Here is a 23,031-nt window from a genome sequence, read left to right on the forward strand (position 1 = left end):
CACACATAGGGCAGTTTGAGTGCTTTATTTAATGTAAGTTCTTTTTAAGTTGATTGCATTTCAATGTAATTTTTTTTGCTTTGATGTAAATATGTGTGTTTTTATATATATTTTTTATTTCTAATAGGCATTTCTGTTGGGATTGGCCTGCTAACAACTTTTCTGTATGCAAACAAAAGCATTGTTAATCAGGTTTTTCTGAGAGTAAGTAAGAACATTTCTGTTGGGATTTGCCTACAAAAAACTTTTCCGTGTGCAAATAACATTTTAATTGCGTTTTTCAGGGAGTAAGTGCTGCTTTGGATGCTAGGTTTTCCCATTGAACGTTGCGGGAGAAAAATAGGATAACCAGTAAGTGTTGGCAGGGGCATTTTAAAGTGCTGAATAACCAACTTTTTAAGTGAAAGGCAAATTATTTTTACTTGTGTATCTCCTCCCCTCAATGCATTTATCATTAGTTCTACATATAGTCTAGTAGAACAGTAAAAAAAAGCCTCAGGTAATTAGGGTTATATTAAGTAGGATACTGCGCTTTCTGACCTAGTAAAGAGTGTTGGCACTGTATAGGGTTAGGATCTGTAAGCTAGCCGTCTGTGTTTATGGGTATATCTGTAATGTGTTCGGTGTGTGTGTGTATATATATATATATATATATATATATGTATATATCTATCCGAGCAGCTTCTGTCTTTCCAATGCGGCAAACAGAAATCACGGACCTTCAAGCAGCTTCGAGTAAATTGGCAAGTTTATTATCTCCTCTTAGTTTCAAGTGGCATGACGCGTTGTATATATATTCACCAAACACATTACAGATATACCCATATAGACATTGGGAAGTGTTAACTTGCTGTTTTTACAGTTTTTATATCCTTTGTAATTGTTTTAATTAACTGAAACAAATAAAGAATTGATTATTCATTTATTTATTTATATATATATATATATATATATATATATATATATATATATATATATCACAGTAGAAAACGGCGTACCAGCGAGCGCTTAGAGGAACAAAACACGGGAGTCAGGTCAAGTTTCCAGAGCAAAGGGTTTATTAATCCATAAACCTCGTGACGCGTTTCGCGCTTAGAAAGCGCTTGTTCACACCTTTCTAAGCGCGAAACGCGTCACGAGGTTTATGGATTAATAAACCCTTTGCTCTGGAAACTTGACCTGACTCCCGTGTTTTGTTCCTCTAAGCGCTCGCTGGTACGCCGTTTTCTACTGTGATATTGTTTCCGGCTGCTCCGCCGGACACGAGCCACTTCTTTAAGCGTTCGGTTTGCCAGCAGGAGCTTCTCGAAAGGACATATATATATATATATATATAAAACAAATGGGTTTGCTTAGTTTGAGCCGCACATCACAAGGTTAAGCCAGTTGTAGTATGAACATAGGTAAATGACAGGAAGCAACTGTGGCAAGGGTGCTCCTAAGGTATATGACACCTACCCACCAAAGGATTACACTACTTTCTATAAAGGATGGATTTGAATCTTAAGATTGGATGCTAACTTTGGAAGCGGACAAGTTTTTACATATACAAGAAGATTTGTTTGGACTCCCTGTTTTTCCTTTGAGACTCACTGGATTTAGAACATATAGGACGCTGAAACATTGTTGACTGCTTTAGAAAAATACTTATATTACTTACATTTGAAATAATGATATTGGTGTGCTCAGGTGTTGTGCGTGTATATATATATATATATATATATATATATATATATATACATATAAGCAGCCCGTCCCGACGTTGTCCGGGAGCAAAAGGCTGCTTCAGGGCCCCCGCCCGCCCCGCAGAAGAGTTGTCTGTGCAAGTCCTGGCCCTGTTCAACTGATTTTGCCCACTTGTGTTATTTTTTTAATTCGTATGTATTGTTTTCCGCATTTTATGTTGTCCGCAAGATGTGAGGAAAGTGTTGTGTCACCTGTTTAATGTTTTTTTTTCTTTTGAAGGCTCTTTCCATGTGTTCGTTTTTGTATCCCTTCAAAGAAGTTTCCCTTTTGTTTTGTGAATTGTGTGGTGAAGTCCTGGCAGTGCTCGAGTGATTATGGGCAGTTGTGTTATTTTCGTTATTCGTATGTCTTATTGTAAGCGTCTTATCTTGTCCGCAAGATGTGAGGAAAGTCTCGTGAATGCGCAGTCTATTGCGTTTCTCCGTTAAGAAATGTTGGCTTTTTTTGTTTGTGTTTACCCCCCTGTGACGTCGTTGGTCAATGGCCAATGGTTAAAGACTTTTTTTTTTGGTAAGCCGAAGTCGTGTGTGTGTTTTCTTTAGTGCTTTGTGATTGGTGTAGTATGCGATTAATCCTGCCCCCTGTGTGGCGTCATTTGACACTCCTCGTCGATGGAAGGCCCGCCCGGTTTTTAATGCGAAGGCGTCAATGTTGTCTGGGTAACTGCAACGAATGTGTGTATATTTCTTACAGCGCGCACCTCTGCTGTTTTTGTATATTGGTGTTACCGCGCTATGTGTGAATTTAAATTCATTGAAAGCGCATTTCCGCTGTATGTGTTGGGATATGCAAATGTTTGTTAGAAATTCATTGAAAGCGCATTTCTGCTCTGTCTGCATATTGTGCGTTCTAAATTCAGTGAAAGCGCATTTCCGTTCTATGTGTGCATATGTAAGTGTGTTGTGAAGTCGCTTGGCCTATGTTTGTTATTTGCACTTGGCACGGCCCTGTAAACGCCCACATTTGTTGTTTGAGACGCCCACGGCCACGCCCACGCCCCCAAGGGACTACTTTACCACTATTGGCGTTTTTGCTTTTTTAATGTATATGGTGTACATATCTATAGCCCATGTCCTTCTGCCACATCTCCCCTTTCAAATGGTGTATTGGGTGTAGTGATTGGTGCATTACTTTTGTAGTTTACCTGGCTCAAAGGTTTATGTTCTCTCTTTATAATAGTAGTATATATATATATATATATATATATATATATATATATATATATATATATATATATATATATATATATATATACACTCACACACATTACAAAGGAGATAAAAACTGTAAAAACAGCAAGTTAACACTTCCCAATGTCTAGATACAGTTTGTCCCTTATGTGATTTCTGTATCAAACCACTTTAGCAAATGCGTATACAATTTAATTTGGGAATAATAAATTATGTGGATTATGATTGCCTCTCAAAAACCTAGGACCTGATTACGATGACGGTGAATCCGACACCCTGTTGTTGGTAGGTTCACCCCCACCGTCATGCCAATTACCGCCCGCCAGATTGTGATGGTGGATGGTGTGCTGGCAGGCGGAAACCCGACCGCCACGGGTCCAACAGAGGCAATCATTACGGTTGCCTGTCGGCACGCCCCACATCCACAGAATGGTTCCCCCGCCTTGGAAAGGCTGGCGGGGATTGACTTTGGGGGCCATTGGGCACCCCTCCTCTTGTGCAGGGTCAGTTTGTTACTGCACTTGGGGGGCACCTATGGTCCCCCCTACATTTCCCTGCACCATGTGGCAGGCACTGCGTGGTGCCTGCCACTTTGTGCAGGGAAAAGCAAAACCTGCCTTTTTAGCATTGCGGCGGGTGTTGCATCCTGCAGCCCCCGCAGCAATGTTAAAAATGCCTTTTGTGGCCACCATGGTGGAGGCCGCTTTGTAATATATATGGGACCACCACATTATAGGGAAGTCCGTCCGTCACTTAATGACCCCCAGAGTACAGGCAGTGTAAAGTACTAGTGAACTGTAATTGATGATTTCAGGCTCCGTTTTAGAAGTTTTATTTTGGACAATAAGTCTACCGTTAGATTAACAGGAAGTGCAGCCAACATGTTTGCGCATGGGCATGACCAGTGCTATTGTCAAGCTTGAACCTTTTCCCGTTGAAGTGGGCACAATAAGCGAGGTTGTTTATTTCTCGCTTTTTTTGTGTAGTAGTTCATTATATGTTTCTGGACTTTGTGCCGGAATTGCAGGGGTACAGGACCGGTTTGCATGGTGTCTCTAAGTCTTTTTTCAAGTCTCCTACAACGTGCCAGAATTGTAACGTCAGATTGTGAAAAACATACTGCTGATGCCTCTATGCAGGTACGAACTCCCTGTCTCAGAAATATGAGTAGGGCTCTCTTTCTTCGATCATGGCAGGACAGCAGCACAGGAGGTGTAACCATGATTCTTGTTTATAGTTGCATAACCTGCAGGCACATCCATTGTCCTGGTTGGCTCATGCCGGATTTAAATCTGTTTTTGGGAGACCAAGAAGACAAATGTAAATGATACCTCTCCATGTTCTACCTCTCCATGTTCTGCGATTAAGGACAACTAATAAGTAAGGCTGGGCTCTTGCAACCAAGTACAAAGAGTTTAAAAGGCGCAAGGATTTTAGAGCCTTGATCTTGCTGGAATGAAATCAGTCGTACTTGTCCATTGATTATTTTTCCATGTTGTATAGAAGATGGACTCCAATACAAATGCTGATTTTTTATATATATATATATATATATATATATATATATATATCTCTCTATCTATCTATCTATCTGCTACTCGCACTCGTCCCACACGAATCAGCGTACCATCACAGTTATACAAGTTATACAGGCACACTGGTCCAGCAACGAAAGTCAAACCAGGCTCAGGTGATTAGATGTTTTATTAAATCAAAATATCGCCACCAGCATAACGTTTCGGCCTTCACGGAGGCCTTGATCACATTCTGCATTATCCAATATCTACATCGAAAAGCCCATCCTGACTTTTTGTACGAGGTCTTTGGTACCTGGTTGCAAGAGGTAATGTGTGCATACCAAGAATTAAAGGGCTTACAGCTCCAGCATCTCCTCTACAGGAATTAATCTATCACTTGGATAAACATCTCCCATCCCCACATTCTTCTTCTTTACAGTTTATCAACCAGTTTTATTCAGCCATCTTAAATGGGCTAATGCACCACCTCGGCATGTCCACAGTAAATGGGAGCTGCCTCATGACTGCATTGACCACCTCCTCTTTAAAGCATGATGTAGTTAGGATGCATGTAGCCTAATTCATTGTATAGCAGACCCATTCCCCCTGTGCCCAGAGATGTGTCAAAACCTCAATCTTCGCGCAGCTACCCTTACCTCTCCAGACGAAGGAAATCCGGAGCTGTTCTAGCTTCTCCCCTATTTTCAGGGGTATTGGTGTCATTGAGCCCTACAAGACTTGGACAACTCATGGCAGGAAGATAATTCTAGCTATGGAGATCCTCCTTATCGAAAGGCGCAGTGTGTTCCAACTGAGCTTTTCAATTTGGTCAGCACTTTACTCACATTAAGTGACTGTGCTTCCTTATTCTGCATTACTTCAATGTCCAGGTGTCCAAAGCAGGTGGCCTTCTGCTCCGTACCAACGGTCAGGTGGCCACTAACTGGTAGAGCCCTAGCCTAACCCAGTCTAGATCAGTGCTTCCCAAACTTTTTAGAACCACCACCCAAATTTAAGTACAACAAACATTTGCAACTCACCTAGCTCTAATAGACTGGAGGAGGGCAATTTCTGTAATGTAACTAAAGCATTGTGTGATGGCGCATTATAATTTAATGACAGTACATTACTATTGTTAGCGAGGCTCGCACTGCTACATTGGACACTATTTCCTCGTTAGTGTGGAGTTGTTTTTCACTGCTACTGTGTCTTTTTCTGAGTTTTTAAAGCAGGTCCTGATGCTGCCATGCAGTGCATGTTTTGTGTGAAGGAAGCTTGCCCTATGTACTGGTGCTGTTTGCCAAGGACACCTGTGGCACTTCTTAACCTGTGTTGTGTGAGTGATCTTATTTATGGTCTTTACAAAGTGCCAGGCGAGAAGCCGTTTGACCACTATAGAGTTCTGAAGGTAATCAGCCTAAGGCAGCTTAAGGAGGAAAAGTTAGAGGAACATCAAATAGGAATGGTTCACCTCACTCTTGGCCTATATACTGCTCCTGTCAACATCTGTGATTAGCAAAATTCTTGTCTAGAGGGTTCAGTCTTCTGGCGTTTTTTTGAAAAATAGTTTTGTAATTGGGCTCTGCTCTCCGGCTTAGATCCAGGGAATTCCAGTTTGGAACCCAGCACACTCAGAATTCTGCCTCTTAGTGTCTGTCTTTTGAATTTATTTTGTTGTTGTTTTAGCTGAGATGCAAATCCATTGATTTGACATCTTCTGGTTGGAAAGTAATATGTGGCTAGTGTAGGAAGCTGGCTCTGTATATACTCTACCAAAGTGAGGTTTAGTGTGCACAGAGTCCAGTGGTAGTCCAAAGGTAGGCAGAGGTAAAAGTAGATAGCACCTTACTCTCTGTGTGGTAGTCTAGCAGTATCAGAGGGTAGTGTTAAGCATTTGTTGTACACACTCAATCAGCAAATGATATCACACACTCAAAGACTGAACTTCAGGCCAATTTGGTTTTGTATAAAAATATTATTTTAGTTATTTTATTTTCTAGAACCAAGCAAGCCTGGCACAGGTGAGCAATACATGCTATACAGTAGTAGTGCAGTTTGTAAACAGTTTGAATTGCAATTGTATATGCACTTTACATATATTTTGTATTGGCTTTCTAGTAGAATGTCAAGTAGATTACTTTACAGATTACTTTTCTTCACAGTGCAGTATACCTTGATACTGCACTGGGACATTTCCTGTAAACGGGTAAGTAAAAGCGTTTTGTTATTTAGTTAGTTTTAAGAAGTTTCTTAGATTTTCCAGCTCCACGCTTAAAAACGTTTCACAGAAAAACAGTCAATGTTATCCTATGGAGGAAAATAGCTTTATACCTTCAAATGTAAGTATTTGGTTGTGGGAGTTGGGTTTCTGGGGTTAGACTCATGGGGTCCCCCCATTGTCAAGGGTGCACTCTTGTTACACCCTCAGCTGCACTAGGGCGGCCGGGTGCAGAGAGCTGAGGCCCAATGTTATCCAATGGGGGATAGGGGGCCTCCGGTTGGTGGCTGCTTGCGAGCAAGCCACTGGGTTGTGGGAGCAAAGCTCCTGGACTTAAGCTCCGGGCAAATGGGGGTTCAAGCCAGCACAAAATGTGCACCCTCAGCGGTAATAGGGCGGCCAGGTGCAGAGTGCTGGTTTGGCATTAGGCGCCCTGTAGCTTTCAATGGGGAGCCTCCGGTTTGCAAACACACTGAAGGCTCAGGTAAAGAAGTTCTTCTGGGTGCGACCACCACTTGGAAAGTTAAGTTGGGATGTTGGGGGTTGGTTAGGCACTGTCGGTTGGGCTACCCAAGGCCGTGGGGCATCGGGTGCAGGGGTGCCTTTTAGGGTCGCATCTTCTTGGGGGGACCTTCCAGTTTGAGGCTGCAGGCGTCTGCTGGAGGCTTGAGGCAGGTCAGGGGTCACCGGATCTTGGGTCCGAATCGTTGGGGAGACCTCCTCTTGGTGTTGGGCCACTCGAACTTGGGCCGTGGGCGTCGGGTGCAGAGTGATGCAGACTCGCGTATCCGGACAGGGCTGGAGTCTGTTGTTGAACAAATCCGGTGTTCACAGTATACAGTGTCTTTTCTTTTAAAGGCCGGGCAGGTTCTTGGGGTGCCTTGTCCAAAATCTTTGCAAGTGGGCCGATAACATCTACTAGTTTATCCTGGCATGACTGCCACAGGCAGTAGATGCCTTTCTTGGGTTCTCAAATGTATTTGCCCAAAGAGGTAGACATTCTGATATCAGTTTTGAGGCTCATGGCTACCTTGCCCGTCAAAGAGGGAAGAGGACATTCTGCATCTAAGTGGAACAGATCTTCCGGATCCAGCATGTTCTCCATAAGACTCGTGGTCTGGGGCTCGGGATGGCACTGGGCCCGAAAGTGGCCATCCAACGATTAGCTACAAGACCTAAAGGGCCTGCTTCGCAATTCGCGTCACCTTACGAATTGACAACCCTAAGGCTATGGAGTGGCAGGAGAGAAAGCAGGAAATCCCGCTTCAGAAGCTGGATCTCCAAGATGGAGTGAGATAAGAATGCTTTCTTGAGCCTCTCAAAGGTGCACCACTCTGCACCCTGGCCGTGCTTTCTCTTAAATACCTTATTCTACAGGGACGAAAATGGCTGGCCCTTGCACAGAATAAACCCAGCAGACCCAGTGCTATCTCCTGCCAAAAATATGGCCTTTGGACATGCCTGCACCAGCTCATCCAATTTCCTACATAGAGGCTCTAGCGCAGGTGGCACTGTGTGTTGGATAGAGGTATTCACTGCCCGCACAATTCATCATCCAAAGGGAAATTGGAGATTGTTTCCTCTCCATTGTATGTACTCTCCGAGCCTTACATCATAATGGGAATAGTGTACCCATGAGAAATAATAGCTAAAGGTGTGATCATTTTGGCACAGAATGGTATATTATATATATATATATATATATATATATATATATATATATAATATAATACTCGACCAGCTGAATATGTACTACATAATAAGATGATAATGTCATTGATTGCTTGGTGTCTCGATAATATTTATTTCTCCTTTGGTAAGGAATTATTCAGACAGAAGCGAGGAGTTGCTATGGGGGCCTGCTTTTCCCCGAGCTATGCGTGCTTGCACGTGGGGTTCTGGGAGAAGCAGGTCCTCATAGGGCAACGCTGAGGTGGAACAAAGAGTCTGTCTATGGCTGCGCTCTATAGACGATGTGTTTATCATTTGGAGGGGGGACAGTCAAAGCGCTAATGAATTTGTTGAAAAAATTAACATCAATGACTATAACCTGTATTTCACTTCGCAATGCAGCACTAGTTCGATTGAGTTTCTAGATGTTCGGATACAGGTTGCAAACAACAAATTGACTACCACTGCATACAGAAAACCTACTGCAGGCAATGCGACCCTCCATGCCTCAAGTGCACATCCAAAACATTTGATTTCCAGTATAACCTACGGGGAAATACTACGACTTAAGCGCATTTGTAGCACCCCTGAAGAGTATGAAAAATGCAAAAATGAAAGCTTAGAGAGAATGCGAAACAGGGGCTACACAGAGGATATTCTAAGTAGGGCTACAGCCAAAGCCAGCGAAAGACCAAGATCTGAATTGCTGCCAAGATACATTGAGGTAGAAAATGAAATCATTAAGAAGGATGAGGCACCAAGGCTAATTACCACGTTCAGCAGGCAGGAGCGCAAAATAAGAGCTATAGTAAACAAGAATTGGCCTATTGTTTTAACCGATAGCATTTTAAAAGAAAGCCTACCAGATAAACCTCAGGGAACTTTTAGAAAATGCAAAAATATGGCCGCATACGTGTCCAAACCACTGGCAGCAGGGGCTCCTGCATCCATGTGGTTACCGGTAAAACAGGGCTTTTTCAAGTGCGCAACCTGTCAGGTGTAAAAGTTTGGCATAAATACAACTGAATATAGCACACCCTTCAATGAGAAAAAATAAAAAATCCAAGGCAATTATGACTGTCGTACAAAATTCGCGATCTATATACTCATGTGCACCTGTGGACTTGGGTACGTTGGAAGTACCAAAAACCCGGTGCACATGAGAATTTTACAACAGGGCTTATTAATTGTGATCCCACCTACCCGGTAGCGAGACACTTTAAAGCGACACATGGAAAAGACATTAATTGTCTATCCTATTTTGTCATTGACTCGGTACCGATGCCCAAGAGAGGTGGGGACAGGGAAAAGCTGTTCAGGCAGATGGAGACTAAATATATTTTAAATCTTAACAGTAAGTCTCCTAATGGACTGAATAACACGGAAGACATGCACTCATTCCTGTAGTATACCTCCCGAGTCCCAAATAAATATAAAACGTAACTGCTAAATTTCTCTCATTCCTGATTTTAAACTTCACTTTTTTTCATGTATTTTAGCACTAAGCACTTTTTGGCAAGGATGAAAATAGATCAAATGAGCCAGGATGGTTAGTTCTCCGGGTTCGGACACTAGACCATATGACCTAGAAATGCTCATGAGATTGATGTGATATAGAGTACACTATAAATAACTAAAAAACAACAATAGTTATCGGTTCTTTCATATGAGCAGTCTATTTCTGCAACATTTGCACATAGATTATTTGCACTATCATTGCGTAATTTTGCACTAATTGGTTTTAAAAGCATTGATGCTGGTATTGGTTTTAACTCTGAATATATATATCTTTTGGAGTTTGCACTACCACTGCGTAATTTTGCACAAGTGGGTTTTGGAAGCATTTTAGCCGACATTGAATTTTAACTCTGAATTTTAATATCTTTTAGAGTTTCTTTTTAATAAGGTTGAGACGGTGCCTGTAAAATTTTAAGAAAAAGTGAAAATCTTTTTTTTAACGGGCCAGTATCTCAGTTAAAAAGGATGTGGAATATATGAATTGTATCATGTTACACATATTTATTGGTTATTTATTGCGATATGTTGCACAGTGTCATCAATGCATTTAAAAATGAAACCGATATCAAAGAATTTTGAAATGTACAGTTTAAAACTGCATACTCAAATATCCTAATACTTTGCCTTTAATAGTATGTCTTCACTGTTTAGCACCACGTGGTGAGTAATGTTTGGAAAAAATAAGTATTTAAATGTGGGAGTGTACTGCATTGTCGCTATGTGATCAAGGTTACTTGTTAACCGAAACGCTTCATGCCGAAGTGAACCGTAAGAAGAGTCAATAAATCTTCCTGGAATACTTATCTGCTGCTTGGTGGTCTGTTATTCTGTGGTCCAAACGCTGTTTGCAGAAGCTGCGAGGATATGGATATGGTGTGGCATGTTGGATTAGACACTTGTGACCATGGAGAACTTTGATACAATTGTTGAATTCAAAATTCTGAATTTGAGCTATACATCATTCATTGGTTTTAAAATGGCCTTTGACTGCATCGATCATGGCAAATTATGGTTCAGATTATGTTTAGGCATACCATTGATCACGTGCCTCAGTTCCCCTGATAGTCACCACAGTTAAGAGGCTTCAGACAGGGATTTGTCCTTGGCACACTACTGTTTAAATATCTATATACCAGCTCATGGGGCGATACAATGCAATAGCTAACCTCTTTCCTCCAAAATGTGTTCTCCTCTCATTAAGCATGACGTAATACATAAATGACACGGTATTCCTGAATTTAACAGCTATTTAGTTGCAAAGAGCGTTGAAGGAGCTAGAAAAACACTGAATGGCCATTCATGGGAGACTTTTCAAATGGGCATATTCAGCACAATGCCACACAAATAGCCATTTCTGCTTGCGTGGCAGCACAAGCCCTGTTCCAGGGTGACTCAAATTATATTTGCATAAACCATCCAGCATAATCAATGATTTTTATTTGCTATATTGTGCCAGACTTAAATCTGAAGGAACGCTGAAACATTTACTGTGGCTAGAAGTTAACAAGGTTTCCACAAGATGTATGGTGGTATGCGACCTCACACTCTAAATCGGAAGGGTTTCTGCATCGCCAAACCTCTGATGGCTGGTACTCAGTCGGGCCCTCTGACTAGTATGCCAGTGACTGAGACTGAGTAGTGTCAGTCATTGACCTATTCAAGGCCTGCCCATCTGTAAATAAGGCAGGCAGACCTTAAGTTTAGTGGAGGGGTACTTTGTCACTGTTGACGCAGAGTATCCTCTACGCCAAACTCTAAATGAGCCCAATAGTCTTCAAAAAGATTATTTTCTACAGCAGACACTGCATTTTAATCAATAGATTGTGTTGTTCTCCCTATTGCAATGTAAACTTGAGAGATGTGTTTTGCTGTAGAACAAAGGATGACCTCTTAAAGAGACCATCTTGCTTGCAGTATGCACTAGCCCAGGAAGTGCCTGGTAGTTGCAAAATGAGACCTATACTGCCAACCAACAGCTTACTGTGTATGTGTTCATGGTGTATCTGGCCCCATTTCATTGTAATTGTAAATGGCCTTCAGTGTTTGGTACATGGAATAATAGCACCACTATGTGTCATCTGTAACACGTTGATATTGTCAGTGCTTGTTCCAGAATGTTCTCACATAAATGCCTCTGTAGATCCTAAACATTTAGGGTTGCTTTCTTTAGAGGAAGGGTCAGATTACTTTGACTAAGTACATTCTGTGAATGAGTCCTGGCATGAAGTAGTGGCAAACCTGCTCAGCCACTGTGGTAATGGGCTTATTCCCTACCACGTGAAGTTATGTTAAAGATTTGTTTTCTTACGCCCTCTGTGATTTAGGCTGATGAATATGGCATTGGTGGGTATTAACGGTTTTAGTAGAAATATGATGGACTGGCCTAACATTGGTATTTAGGAACAGGAACGAATATGTGTATTTTTATTGAAACCTGCAAAGTTTGAGATTGGGTACCATCTAATTAATCCTCTGCTAGAAAATTACCTAGTTGAGCATGTGGACTGAGGTTGAATGTGATGAACGTCCCATTACTAAAGATATTCTAAAAGGACACTCCAGTCTTAAAATGCAATTTATCAAAACCTACTTATTTGTGTTTTTCAGGAAAAAAGCTCGAAGCTCCAGTGCCTGTGGTTACTGGTGTTCCTAAGCTTCTCATCCATCCTCCTTTATTACACCTTCCTCACAGAGTCACTTTATTACAGGTAGGTGGTAGATCAGCTATTTTATGATAAAATTCTATTTTTAAATTGGATACGTTTTCAGATTTGACATGAAAATGTATTGTTAACCTCTTTTTCCAGCGTTGCGTTGATCAACTCTCTGTATGGCGAGAGTTAGCAGAATGTCACGCAATCTGTAACCACCGGCTGCACCAAACACTGTCCGGCAGCAGCAACCTAGACCATATGGATTATTTTCTTCTTTGATACCGCCACAGCTCTTTCAGATACATTTGCCACCAACTGTTTTCTCCTAGACTTGTAGTGTGTATGTTTATCTCTATCTGCAGACCTTCCGTGTGGATGCAGCTGTGTTGACATTGTGCAAGCGCTTGAACCACCTGCTTGAAATCAGCTTGTGGAAGTAATGGTTTGATATTTCTGAGTATCTTCATCAAGTGATTAGCTCCCTTAAACATTTTGCTGATCATTTGCACCTGCCATAGATACAAACACGATGACCAAAACCCCAGGCTGTAATCCTCCAAGGACTCTGATCGAAACTAAATTGATTTACTAACAAATACCCCACAATCTCCCACCGGGAACACTTTAACTCCGGTTCGGGTCCTCATAGACGCTGAACCTACTAATCCTCTAAGCACATATGCCCAGGCGACAACATCAAACCCAGAGCTACTACACAACTCTAGTAGTGTCACTAATCCCGGGACTATAACTATAAACACTAACACACATCTAGCAGTTTGTAGCATAATAGGATCCAACCTTTCCCGGGTCACATTAGAAACCAATTTAAGAAGCTCCAATACTAAGATTTCAAACCTTAACATCTTGTCTTGGAATATAGCTGGCCTCTTAAAGAACTTAGCTCTTCCTGAATGGAATAATTTCGTTCAAACCCTCGATTTTTGCATCTTCCAGGAGACCTGGAGTTTGGTACCCCATCATAAAGTGGGTTTTGCAACCTATAATATCCCGGCAGTATTAACAGCATCAAGAAAGGGGCGGCCATCTGGCGGCCTACTGATCTGGGCTAACATCTCATTGGATTGCACACTTCAACAGATTGACTGTAAATGTCCTGACCTCCTGAGGGTGACCTTAAAAGATAACAAGAGTGGGGGGACACTAGAGATCTTTAACATCTATGTGCGCGGTACAAGAGGTGGCGCGCAATCTCCCATAATTACGTGCCTGGAAGCTGAACTCTCCTCACTCCTCGCTTCCGCCTTGAGTGATCGCTCCCCTCGCTGCTCTTTGCATCGTGGTATCGTATTATTGCATTGTGACCAAGTTCTGTAATTTTCATTGCGCCATTGTGACTAAGCTTCGTAATTTCATAGCGCCAATATTCAACAGCGCTTACATTGCTTTGCTTGATTCAGCGCATTGTTGTGTGTGATATCCCCCGGCGCCCTGCTCTGCCCTCCCCTCCATTTTGACCCTGTTGTTGTTGTGTTCCCTTGAGCCCGCCACGCCTCCCAGCTGAGCCGCCCTCCCACTAGCACTTAAGAGCATCCCCCAACCTCGCAGCGCTGTGATTCACTCCTCGCTTCCGCCTTGAGTGATCGCTCCCCTCGCTGCTCTTTGCATCGTGGTATCGTATTATTGCATTGTGACCAAGTTCTGTCATTTTCATTGCGCCATTGTGACTAAGCTTCGTAATTTCATAGCGCCAATATTCAACAGCGCTTACATTGCTTTGCTTGATTCAGCGCATTGTTGTGTGTGATATCCCCCGGCGCCCTGCTCTGCCCTCCCCTCCATTTTGACCCTGTTGTTGTTGTGTTCCCTTGAGCCCGCCACGCCTCCCAGCTGAGCCGCCCTCGCCCCTCCCCCTCCACTATCCATATATGACAGTAGTTCCTGCGCGCAGCGACCGCGCCCCATTCGCGCCGAAGGTGCGCCAAAGGTAAGCCCGTCTACGCCCGTCCGCGCCTGGACCGCGCCCAGCGCCAGACCCCCTGCCCCTCGCGCTGCCCAGCCCTCCCGCATCACCTACGATGCCGCCACCCTCCTAGCCCTCAACCCCGGTTGCGCCCCCAACTGCGTCCAAGCAGCTCCTGGACACACCCATGGACCTTTCTCCTGCTACTCCTGCAAATTCAGCGGCACCGACAACATCTCCGCTACGACCACACCACAGATTCCCGACCCCAACCACCTACAATGCATCCTTCTCAACACCCGCTCGGTCCACAGACACGCCATTGACCTATGGAATCTACTAGACACCATCTCTCCAGACGTCGCCTTCCTAACTGAAACTTGGATGAACGCCTCCTCCGCCCCTGACATCACCATTGCCATCCCTGAAGATTATAAGATCACTCGCAAAGACCGTACCGGCCACACAGGAGGAGGAATCGCTATCGTCCATAAGAAATCAATCCGCATCTCAACCAGCTCTGACGCCAACCTCGCCAACTCCGAACACCTTCACTTCCAAATCCACATCGACCCCAAGACCACACTCAGAGGCACTCTCCTCTACAGACCACCAGAACCCCGCGCTAAATTCAGTGAAGACATCACGGACTTCATCACTCCACACGCGCTCCCCTCCAAAGATTACATCCTTCTGGGAGACCTCAACTTTCACCTTGAAAAGGACAACGACCGCAACACCACCACCCTCTTGGACAACCTCGCCAACCTCGGACTTAAACAACTGGTCACTTCCCCCACCCACATAGCAGGTCATACTCTCGACCCTATCTTCACCTCCAGCAACCACGTCTCCTTCAGCCACACCTCGGCTCTCCTTTGGACCGACCACAGCTGCGTTCACTTCACCTACAACAAGCCAAAACCCAACAACCACCCCCAACCAACTCTGCAAAGAAACTGGAACAAAATCACCATCGACCAGATCTCCTCATCGCTCCTTCTAAACACCCCAACCCACTCCTCGGACCCAAACCTAGCTGCCGCCAACTTCACCCTATGGTTATCCAACACCGCCGACACCTTAGCACCACTGAAAAAACGTCAAAGCAAACCCGGCAACAAGAAGGCCTCATGGTTCAACGATGATCTTAAGAAGTCCAAGAAACTCTGCCGCTCCCTTGAAAAGGCCTGGAAAAAAGACCCAACCACCAGCACCAAGGACGCTTTCAAAAACGCCACCCGCACTCACCACCAACTAATCAGAAAGGCCAAGAAAACAGCATTCAAGGATCGACTTGACAACAACGCCCACAACAGCAAGGAACTTTTCAACATCGTCAAGGAATTTTCCAATCCCTCGGCCAACTCCAACGACATCACCCCCTCTCAAGCCCTCTGCGACTCCCTAGCCTCATTCTTCCACAACAAGATTGCTGACATCCACAACAGCTTCGACAACCAACCCGGAAACCAACCATCCCAACCATGTGCTGAACACTCCCCCCACCCCCCCACCCCCCTCCGCGAACACCCTTAACGACTGGAAGCCAATCTCCACTGAGGACACCATCCGCCTGATGAACTCCATCCACTCAGGATCCCCCACAGACCCATGTCCTCACCACATCTTCAACAAAGCAGACTCCGTCATAGCACCGCACCTCCGGGACGTCATCAACTGCTCCTTCAATTCCGCCACCTTCCCGGAAGACTGGAAACACGCTGAACTCACCGCCCTTCTGAAAAAACCCACAGCGGACCCCACCGAACTCAAAAATTACCGCCCCATTTCGCTCCTTCCATTCCCGGCCAAAGTAATCGAGAAAGCTGTCAACAACCAGCTCGCCGCTTTCCTCGAAGCCAACAAATCCCTCGACTCCTCACAATCTGGCTTCCGAGCAAAACACAGCACTGAGACCGCCCTCATCACAGCAACAGACGACATTCGAACTCTAATGGACAATGGAGACACAGTCGCCCTCATCCTCCTCGACCTCTCTGCAGCATTCGACACAGTCTGCCACAGCACCCTTTTACAACGCCTCAGTAACATCGGAATACAAGGAAAAGCACTTGAATGGATCACCTCGTTCCTCACCGGAAGAACCCAGAGAGTCCGCCTTCCACCATTCAAGTCCGAGGCCTCTGAAGTCATCTGTGGCGTACCACAAGGATCTTCACTCAGCCCCACCCTCTTCAACGTATACATGAGCCCCCTCGCGACCATCGCCCGCCAACACAACCTCAACATCATCTCTTACGCGGATGACACTCAACTAATCCTTTCTCTCACCAAGGACCCCAGCACCGCCAAAACTAACCTACACGAAGGAATGAAAAAAGTTGCTGAATGGATGAAACACAGCCGTCTGAAACTGAACTCAGATAAAACAGAAGTCCTCATCCTAGGTACATCCCCCTCTGCTTGGGACGACTCTTGGTGGCCGGAAGCCCTTGGAATAGCACCCATCCCGACAGACCACGCACGGAACCTAGGCGTCATCCTGGATTCCTCACTTTCGATGAACAGACAAGTCAGCGCCGTATCCTCATCCTGCTTCAACATTCTTCGCATGCTCAAAAAAACATTTCGCTGGATCCCCACCGAAACCAGGAAAACGGTCACCCATGCTTTGGTCACGAGCCGACTGGACTACGGAAACACCCTCTACGCAGGTACTACCGCTAAACTCCAGAAGAAACTCCAACGAATCCAAAACGCCTCAGCCAGGATCATATTAGACATCCCGCGCAACGAACACATCTCTGGTCACCTGAAAGACCTCCACTGGCTACCCGTCAACAAGAGAATCACTTTCCGACTTCTGACCCACGCACACAAGGCACTCTACGACATCGGACCAGAATGCCTCAACTCACGACTGTCCTTCTACACCCCCTCCCGCCAACTACGTTCTTCCAGCCAAGCCCTCGCCACCGTACCTGGCATCAACAAGACCACCATGGGAGGCAGATCCTTCTCATACCTGGCTGCTAAAACATGGAACTCACTCCCCACTTACCTTCGCCTTACCCAGAACCACCTAGCATTCAGAAAGCAACTTAAAACGTGGATATTTGACAAGTAATCCTCCTCCCCTTCCTAAGTGCCTTGAGACCCTCTGGGTATGTACTGCGCTATATAAATTCTCTGACTTGACTTGACTTGACTCCCGCTGCCCTCCAGATTCATTCATCTTGGTAGCGGGAGACTTCAACTGCACATTTGAACCCCTTGCCGTAGATGACATGTTAGGCCTAGATGAGGACGATGCAAAGCAGGGAGTTCCCCTGCTGAATTTACCCCCTGTAAAAAAGTGGACCCAATTAGTGGTCCAGTTGAATTCCCTATGCCTAGAATATGGGCTAAGGGCAACCAATGGGAGGTCGCAGTCCGACCTGACAGGAGCACACACATTTAACAGGGTAGGCCACTCCTCCAGGATTGATTTCATCTTGCTAGACTGCAAGTTCTGGAGCCACTTAATAGATATGGTGACACTGCCAACTACTGATAGCGACCACAATCCGCTATGCCTTTCGCTCAAACCACCATGGCCTCCGAAGCTTGGAATTTTAAACACAATAGACTTAATGCAGACAAGGGAACTAATATCCTCGAGCTCTGGTAGGCACCTCAAATGGAACAAAGTCGCCTTTGATGAGTCAAAACTATCAGGCATTAGAGCCACCCTAACAGGGGCCCTAACTGGGTTGCAAAATATTACTACCCATGCAGACGCTATACAGAATATACCCCTAATATATGAGAACACCATCAAAACTTTATGCACTGTTTTCCACACAAATAGTAGGAGACATAATATGCGTAATAACTCCATTGACACATGGTACACAGCATCCTGCAGGTATAAAAAATCGGCACTTATAATGGCTGTCAAAAGCAAGTCTCCTTCTGGGATTTTGACAGCAAGAAAAGAATATAAGGTGGCAGTCCTTAAAGCAAAAAAAGATTGGAAGGAGCAGCATTGGCAGGCCCTATCAGCTGCCAGCCTGAGGAAGGATGCCAACCTTTTCTGGGATCTCCTCATGAAAAAAACGCGCCCTGTCAGCGAGCTTATTACTAACAACATTTCAAGCAAAATTTGGTTTGACCACTTCCAGAGCCTATATGGCGATGATGGGAAAGTTACTCTAGATGGCCTACCAATTGACCCTTGGGTGGCTCCCAGGGACTTCACTAGATACCCTTTCACAGAATTGGAGGTAGAAACCGCCATTCGGCGAATAGTCCCGGCAAAAGCAGCAGGACCTGATGGCCTGTGAGGTGACCTCCTTCGAGCAGATCCTGTCAATTGGGCAAAGTTCTTATCATCCTTAATTAATGCCATTGACAGTGGCTGCACGATTCCAGCCTCCTGGAAGGGGGCTGAAGTAGTACACATTTTTCAGAAGGGGGACAGGGACAATCCTGCAAACTACCGCCCAATAAACCTGATAGATTAGATCCAAAAGGTAATAGGACGTGTCTTGTTGGAGAGAATTCTTGCATGGGCGGAAGAGAACGAAGTCCTTTCGGGTTACCAGGCTGGATTTAGGGCAGGCATGGGGACAATTGAGCAGGCATTCAGGCTACTCCTCCTGTACTGGAAGGTGGTCAGAATAGGCAAAGGCAGTCTTTACCTCGCTTTTATCGACCTAAAGACTGCCTTTGACCTGGTCCCACGTGAGAGCCTGTGGCAGGTCTTGGCAGAACAGGGGGTCCCTAGGCACATCTTGAATATACTGATTCGCCTCCACGAGGGCAATTATGCCCAAGTGAGATGGGGGTCACAAGGGGAAAAACAGCTCGTACACCGGTGAACAGGGGAGTCCGCCAGGGATGTGTGCTAGCTCCCACCCTATTCTCTTTGTATGTAAATGGGGTGGTTGAATATTTACAGCAAACACCATCTGATGCCCCATCCCTGGCGGGCGAAAAAATTCCAACACTCCTGTTCGCCGACGACAACCTCCTCATCTCAAAAAACCACAATGGCCTGCAGACCCTTTTGGACAGTTTCCAACGGTTTTGTACTAGCAAAGGGTTGTCCATCAACACCCTGAAGATTAAGTTTCTTACACTCAATCCATCTAGAACCTTTAGGAACCCCCCCATTGCTAAACTCTGTCCAACTAGAAAGGGTCACCACCTTCGATTATCTGGGTATCCGTATCTCCCATTCTATGAATTGGTCACCACACATAAAGAAAAGGCTTCTGTCCCGTAAGAGGGTGGCGGGGTCAATACTAAAAGAGCATCGCTCTTCTACGAGCAGACCAATTGCCCCCGCCCTCACAATTTATAAGGCTAAGGCAGTAAGTTAGCCCCTTTACGGTGCCGAACTGTGGGGTTTTTCTAATACAGACCAAATTATAAAGTCGGAGAATAAATTCTTAAAAGACCTAATGATGCTCCCTCAGAGGATACCCGCCAAGCCCCTTTTATATGATTTAGGCTGCCATTCGCTTAGGGATACAGCAAGACTTCGCCCACTCTTGCTATGGGTATGCCTGTGGCGGACCCCAGAGTAATCGAAATATGCAGTTGGGTTGAGGGAGATAATGAATACGGATGGGTGGCACAAGGTCCATTGGCTCAAAAGCGTAAAGAAACTTCTGCACGATTTGGACCTTGAAGAAGAGTGGCAAAATAGAACTGCCCCGCTCAAAGCAGAAGTCAAGAGGCTTTACTGGCCGTGGGTTGCTAAAAACGATCTCCTCAACCCAAGAATAGGCAGGCTCACAGAAGAGTTCATGCACATAAGCTTCTTATCCGCTATGAGCCCTACCTAGATTTTATACAAAAACCACATGATAGAGCACTCTACTTTGAGTTTAGGACAGACACACTTCTTACGAGAGAGATGACTGCTCAGTGGAAGCCTCCCCATCAAACCACAGCTCTTTGCCCAAGCTGCAAGGCTCCTACTGAATCGATTGCACACTTGGTTTGTCTGTCCAGCACACAAAGTGGCAAGAAGGTGTTGGCTGAAACCAATATGCAAGGAGATGGGCAGAGGCAGCCATCGAGCTGCACTGCGTATCCTAAAATCTGACACTCGGGATCTCTACGCCTGTGGAGTAGCTAAATATCTCAAATGGGCATGGAGCATTAGAGTGCAAAATATTAAGACTAACTCCTGAAGCAGGAAATCTGAAAATGGACTTGGTCTCCAATAATGCTCCTTTTTCTTGTACTATGCAGTTGCCGAGACAACTTTTTAAACTATTTATTGCTTATTGCTCCACGAACTAATCAATTTTAAAGCTCCTTTTTGTATATTTCGTTTTTATAATATGTGCATTATGGTCTATTCTGTATACTTTTTATATTGGATTGTATAGCTTTTAAGATATTTATTTATCGAAATAAAGCTTTATGAACTGAACTGAACTGATATGATTCTTCATGTTCAGATGCTTGTCCAGGGTGATTCCGAGAGATTTGACTGAGTTGATAAAAAGGAGGGAGCAGTTGAAGGCAGTGAAGTGATTCAACCAGAGGTCCGGCTTGGGGAAGTGATTTGGAGGAGAGCTGAAAAGGAATTCTGTTTTGGAGGTGTTAAGCAGGAGGTGGTTCTCGGTTAACCAGTTCTGAGTAGACGTTAGGGTAGAGTGGAGTGAAATTAGGTTATCCGGGGAGGAGATTGTCAGATAGTTGTGTATCGTCCGCATACATATGGAAGAGAATATTCATGGAATTTAGTGTATTAGCTAGTCGTTCCAGGAACAGGTTGAAGAGTATAGGAGATAAGGTGGACCCTTGGGGGACCCCCAAGAACACTGGACAGGGCTGGGAGAGAGAGTGGTTCGCCTTGACTCTTTGTGATCTGTGGTGGAGGAAGGACGAGAACCATTGTAACACACGACCGGAAAGGCCCATCCTGTTCTTCAAAATGGATAGGAGGTTCTCATGATTGACCGTGTCGAAGGCAGAGGAAAGGTCAAGGAGGATAAGGAGGCGGGATTCATTTTTATCAAGTATTTTTGAAATGTCAACTATAACGTGAGTGAGAGCGGATTCAGTGCTGTGCTCACTCCGAAAGCCAGATTGATGCTGATTGAGTAGATGGAAAGTCTCTATGTCTCAACTTAGAGACCAAATTCGAGCTGAAACTAGTAGAATCCCTTAAACCATTAATGTCTCAGCTGGAAATTGTCACTGCAGAGGTTAAGAGATTGGGTGACCTACTAGAGAAGCAAGTAGCTGGCATAGATAAAGTAAAGCCCTGTCTGCCCACTCCTAATATAGATTCTATGGAGTCTGGCAGAAAAGGGATAGCTAAGAGCGATAAAAATGTACACGTCTTATCACAAGCATCTAGAGCTACCCAAGATCCCCCTGGCCCTTCTGCTTTACCCACACCTCCATCTATCAATACAGGAGTACACAACAAACCAGGGCCGGCAACAAATCCATCTACTAATCTTAGGAGGAGAAGTAATTTTATTGATCTCCCGCCAGGCTGTGCCCCCTATGTAAATGTATTAGCAAACGTCCCCCCACATAATCCTTCTTTGGCTGAGCCATTTGAGGAGTCACATGACTCCCTTAAAAATAAAGTTGTATCATGGCTGCGCCTAAAGTGTGGTTTCCCCTCAAAATTTGCTGGAGAGATAATCACAGTTAGGAGGGTAAACTGGATTGGCCCCACATGCAAAACTTGTACTGGTGACTGCGTGGTGGTAAATTTTAGATTTCCTCAACATGTTGCCACAGTTCTATTGAGGGCAGCCTCAATGGCCACCGATAGTAGTAGCATCAGCGTGCGCCCTTTGGGATATTTTTATAATCACCTTCCAGGACCCCCCACCCCTAGCCTAGGCAGAAGTCACTTTACACCTTTAGGCCTTCCATCAGCTACCCTTAGCCAGGCTTCAGGGAGGGAGAACCTTTTTAGGTTTGGTCCTCATATCACTACACACAATAGATTTGATGCTCTGTTGGACCTTGAATTGTGCGATTGACGGGGGATGGAGAGGGTATGGAAGATGCTGCTGTAGTGGACCATGCCCCTATGGCTCTTGTACCTTCTTCAGATAATCTTGGACACAAACCAGAATTGGATACCCCGGATAAAAAGGATAAGATCAGACTACTAAGCTGGAATATTGCCGGATTACGGTCCAAGAGAGAAGATCCCAACTGGCTGAACTTTGTTAAATCATATGACATTGTTGCTATGCAGGAGACGTGGGACATGGATTGTGACTTTTGGCTGGATGGATATACTTCTTATTTTGTCCTGGCTTTATCTTCTCCTGCTGGAAGGAACAGAGGGGGCTTGCTGATGTTGGTCTCAGTGAATGTAAAGGGCAAAATTATGAAAGTTGACTGCGACTCCCATAACTGTTTGGTTATAGAGGTAACTTGGTCGATGGTAACAAATACTCTTTGTGAATTGTTATAATTCACCGAATGGCTACCCTGTTAATGAACATTTAATGTGGCTAACAGACTTTTTAATTATTTATAAAGAGAAGCAAACCACTTATTGTCATTTTATAGTGTTGGGTGATTTTAATGTACACTTATGTGTAAACTGTGACCTTATCGATTCAGATGCCCCTGACAGTATATCCCCCCC

General features: G+C 44.6%; 1 protein-coding gene across 1 annotated transcript in view; it reads left to right on the forward strand.

Annotated features, from left to right (window-relative positions):
- The window catches only part of RNFT1 (ring finger protein, transmembrane 1), a 259,999-nt gene that overhangs the window by 73,027 nt on the left and 163,941 nt on the right, over positions 1–23,031 (forward strand). The window contains exons 3-4 of the mRNA XM_086954939.1: positions 128–204; positions 12,468–12,568. Of these exons, the coding sequence (XP_086811065.1) occupies positions 128–204; positions 12,468–12,568 (178 nt within the window). The remainder of the gene's footprint in view (positions 1–127; positions 205–12,467; positions 12,569–23,031) is intronic.

Source organism: Lissotriton vulgaris, chromosome 2_1, assembly GCF_964263255.1.
Source record: "Lissotriton vulgaris chromosome 2_1, aLisVul1.2, whole genome shotgun sequence".
NCBI classification, from domain to species: Eukaryota; Metazoa; Chordata; class Amphibia; order Caudata; family Salamandridae; genus Lissotriton; species Lissotriton vulgaris.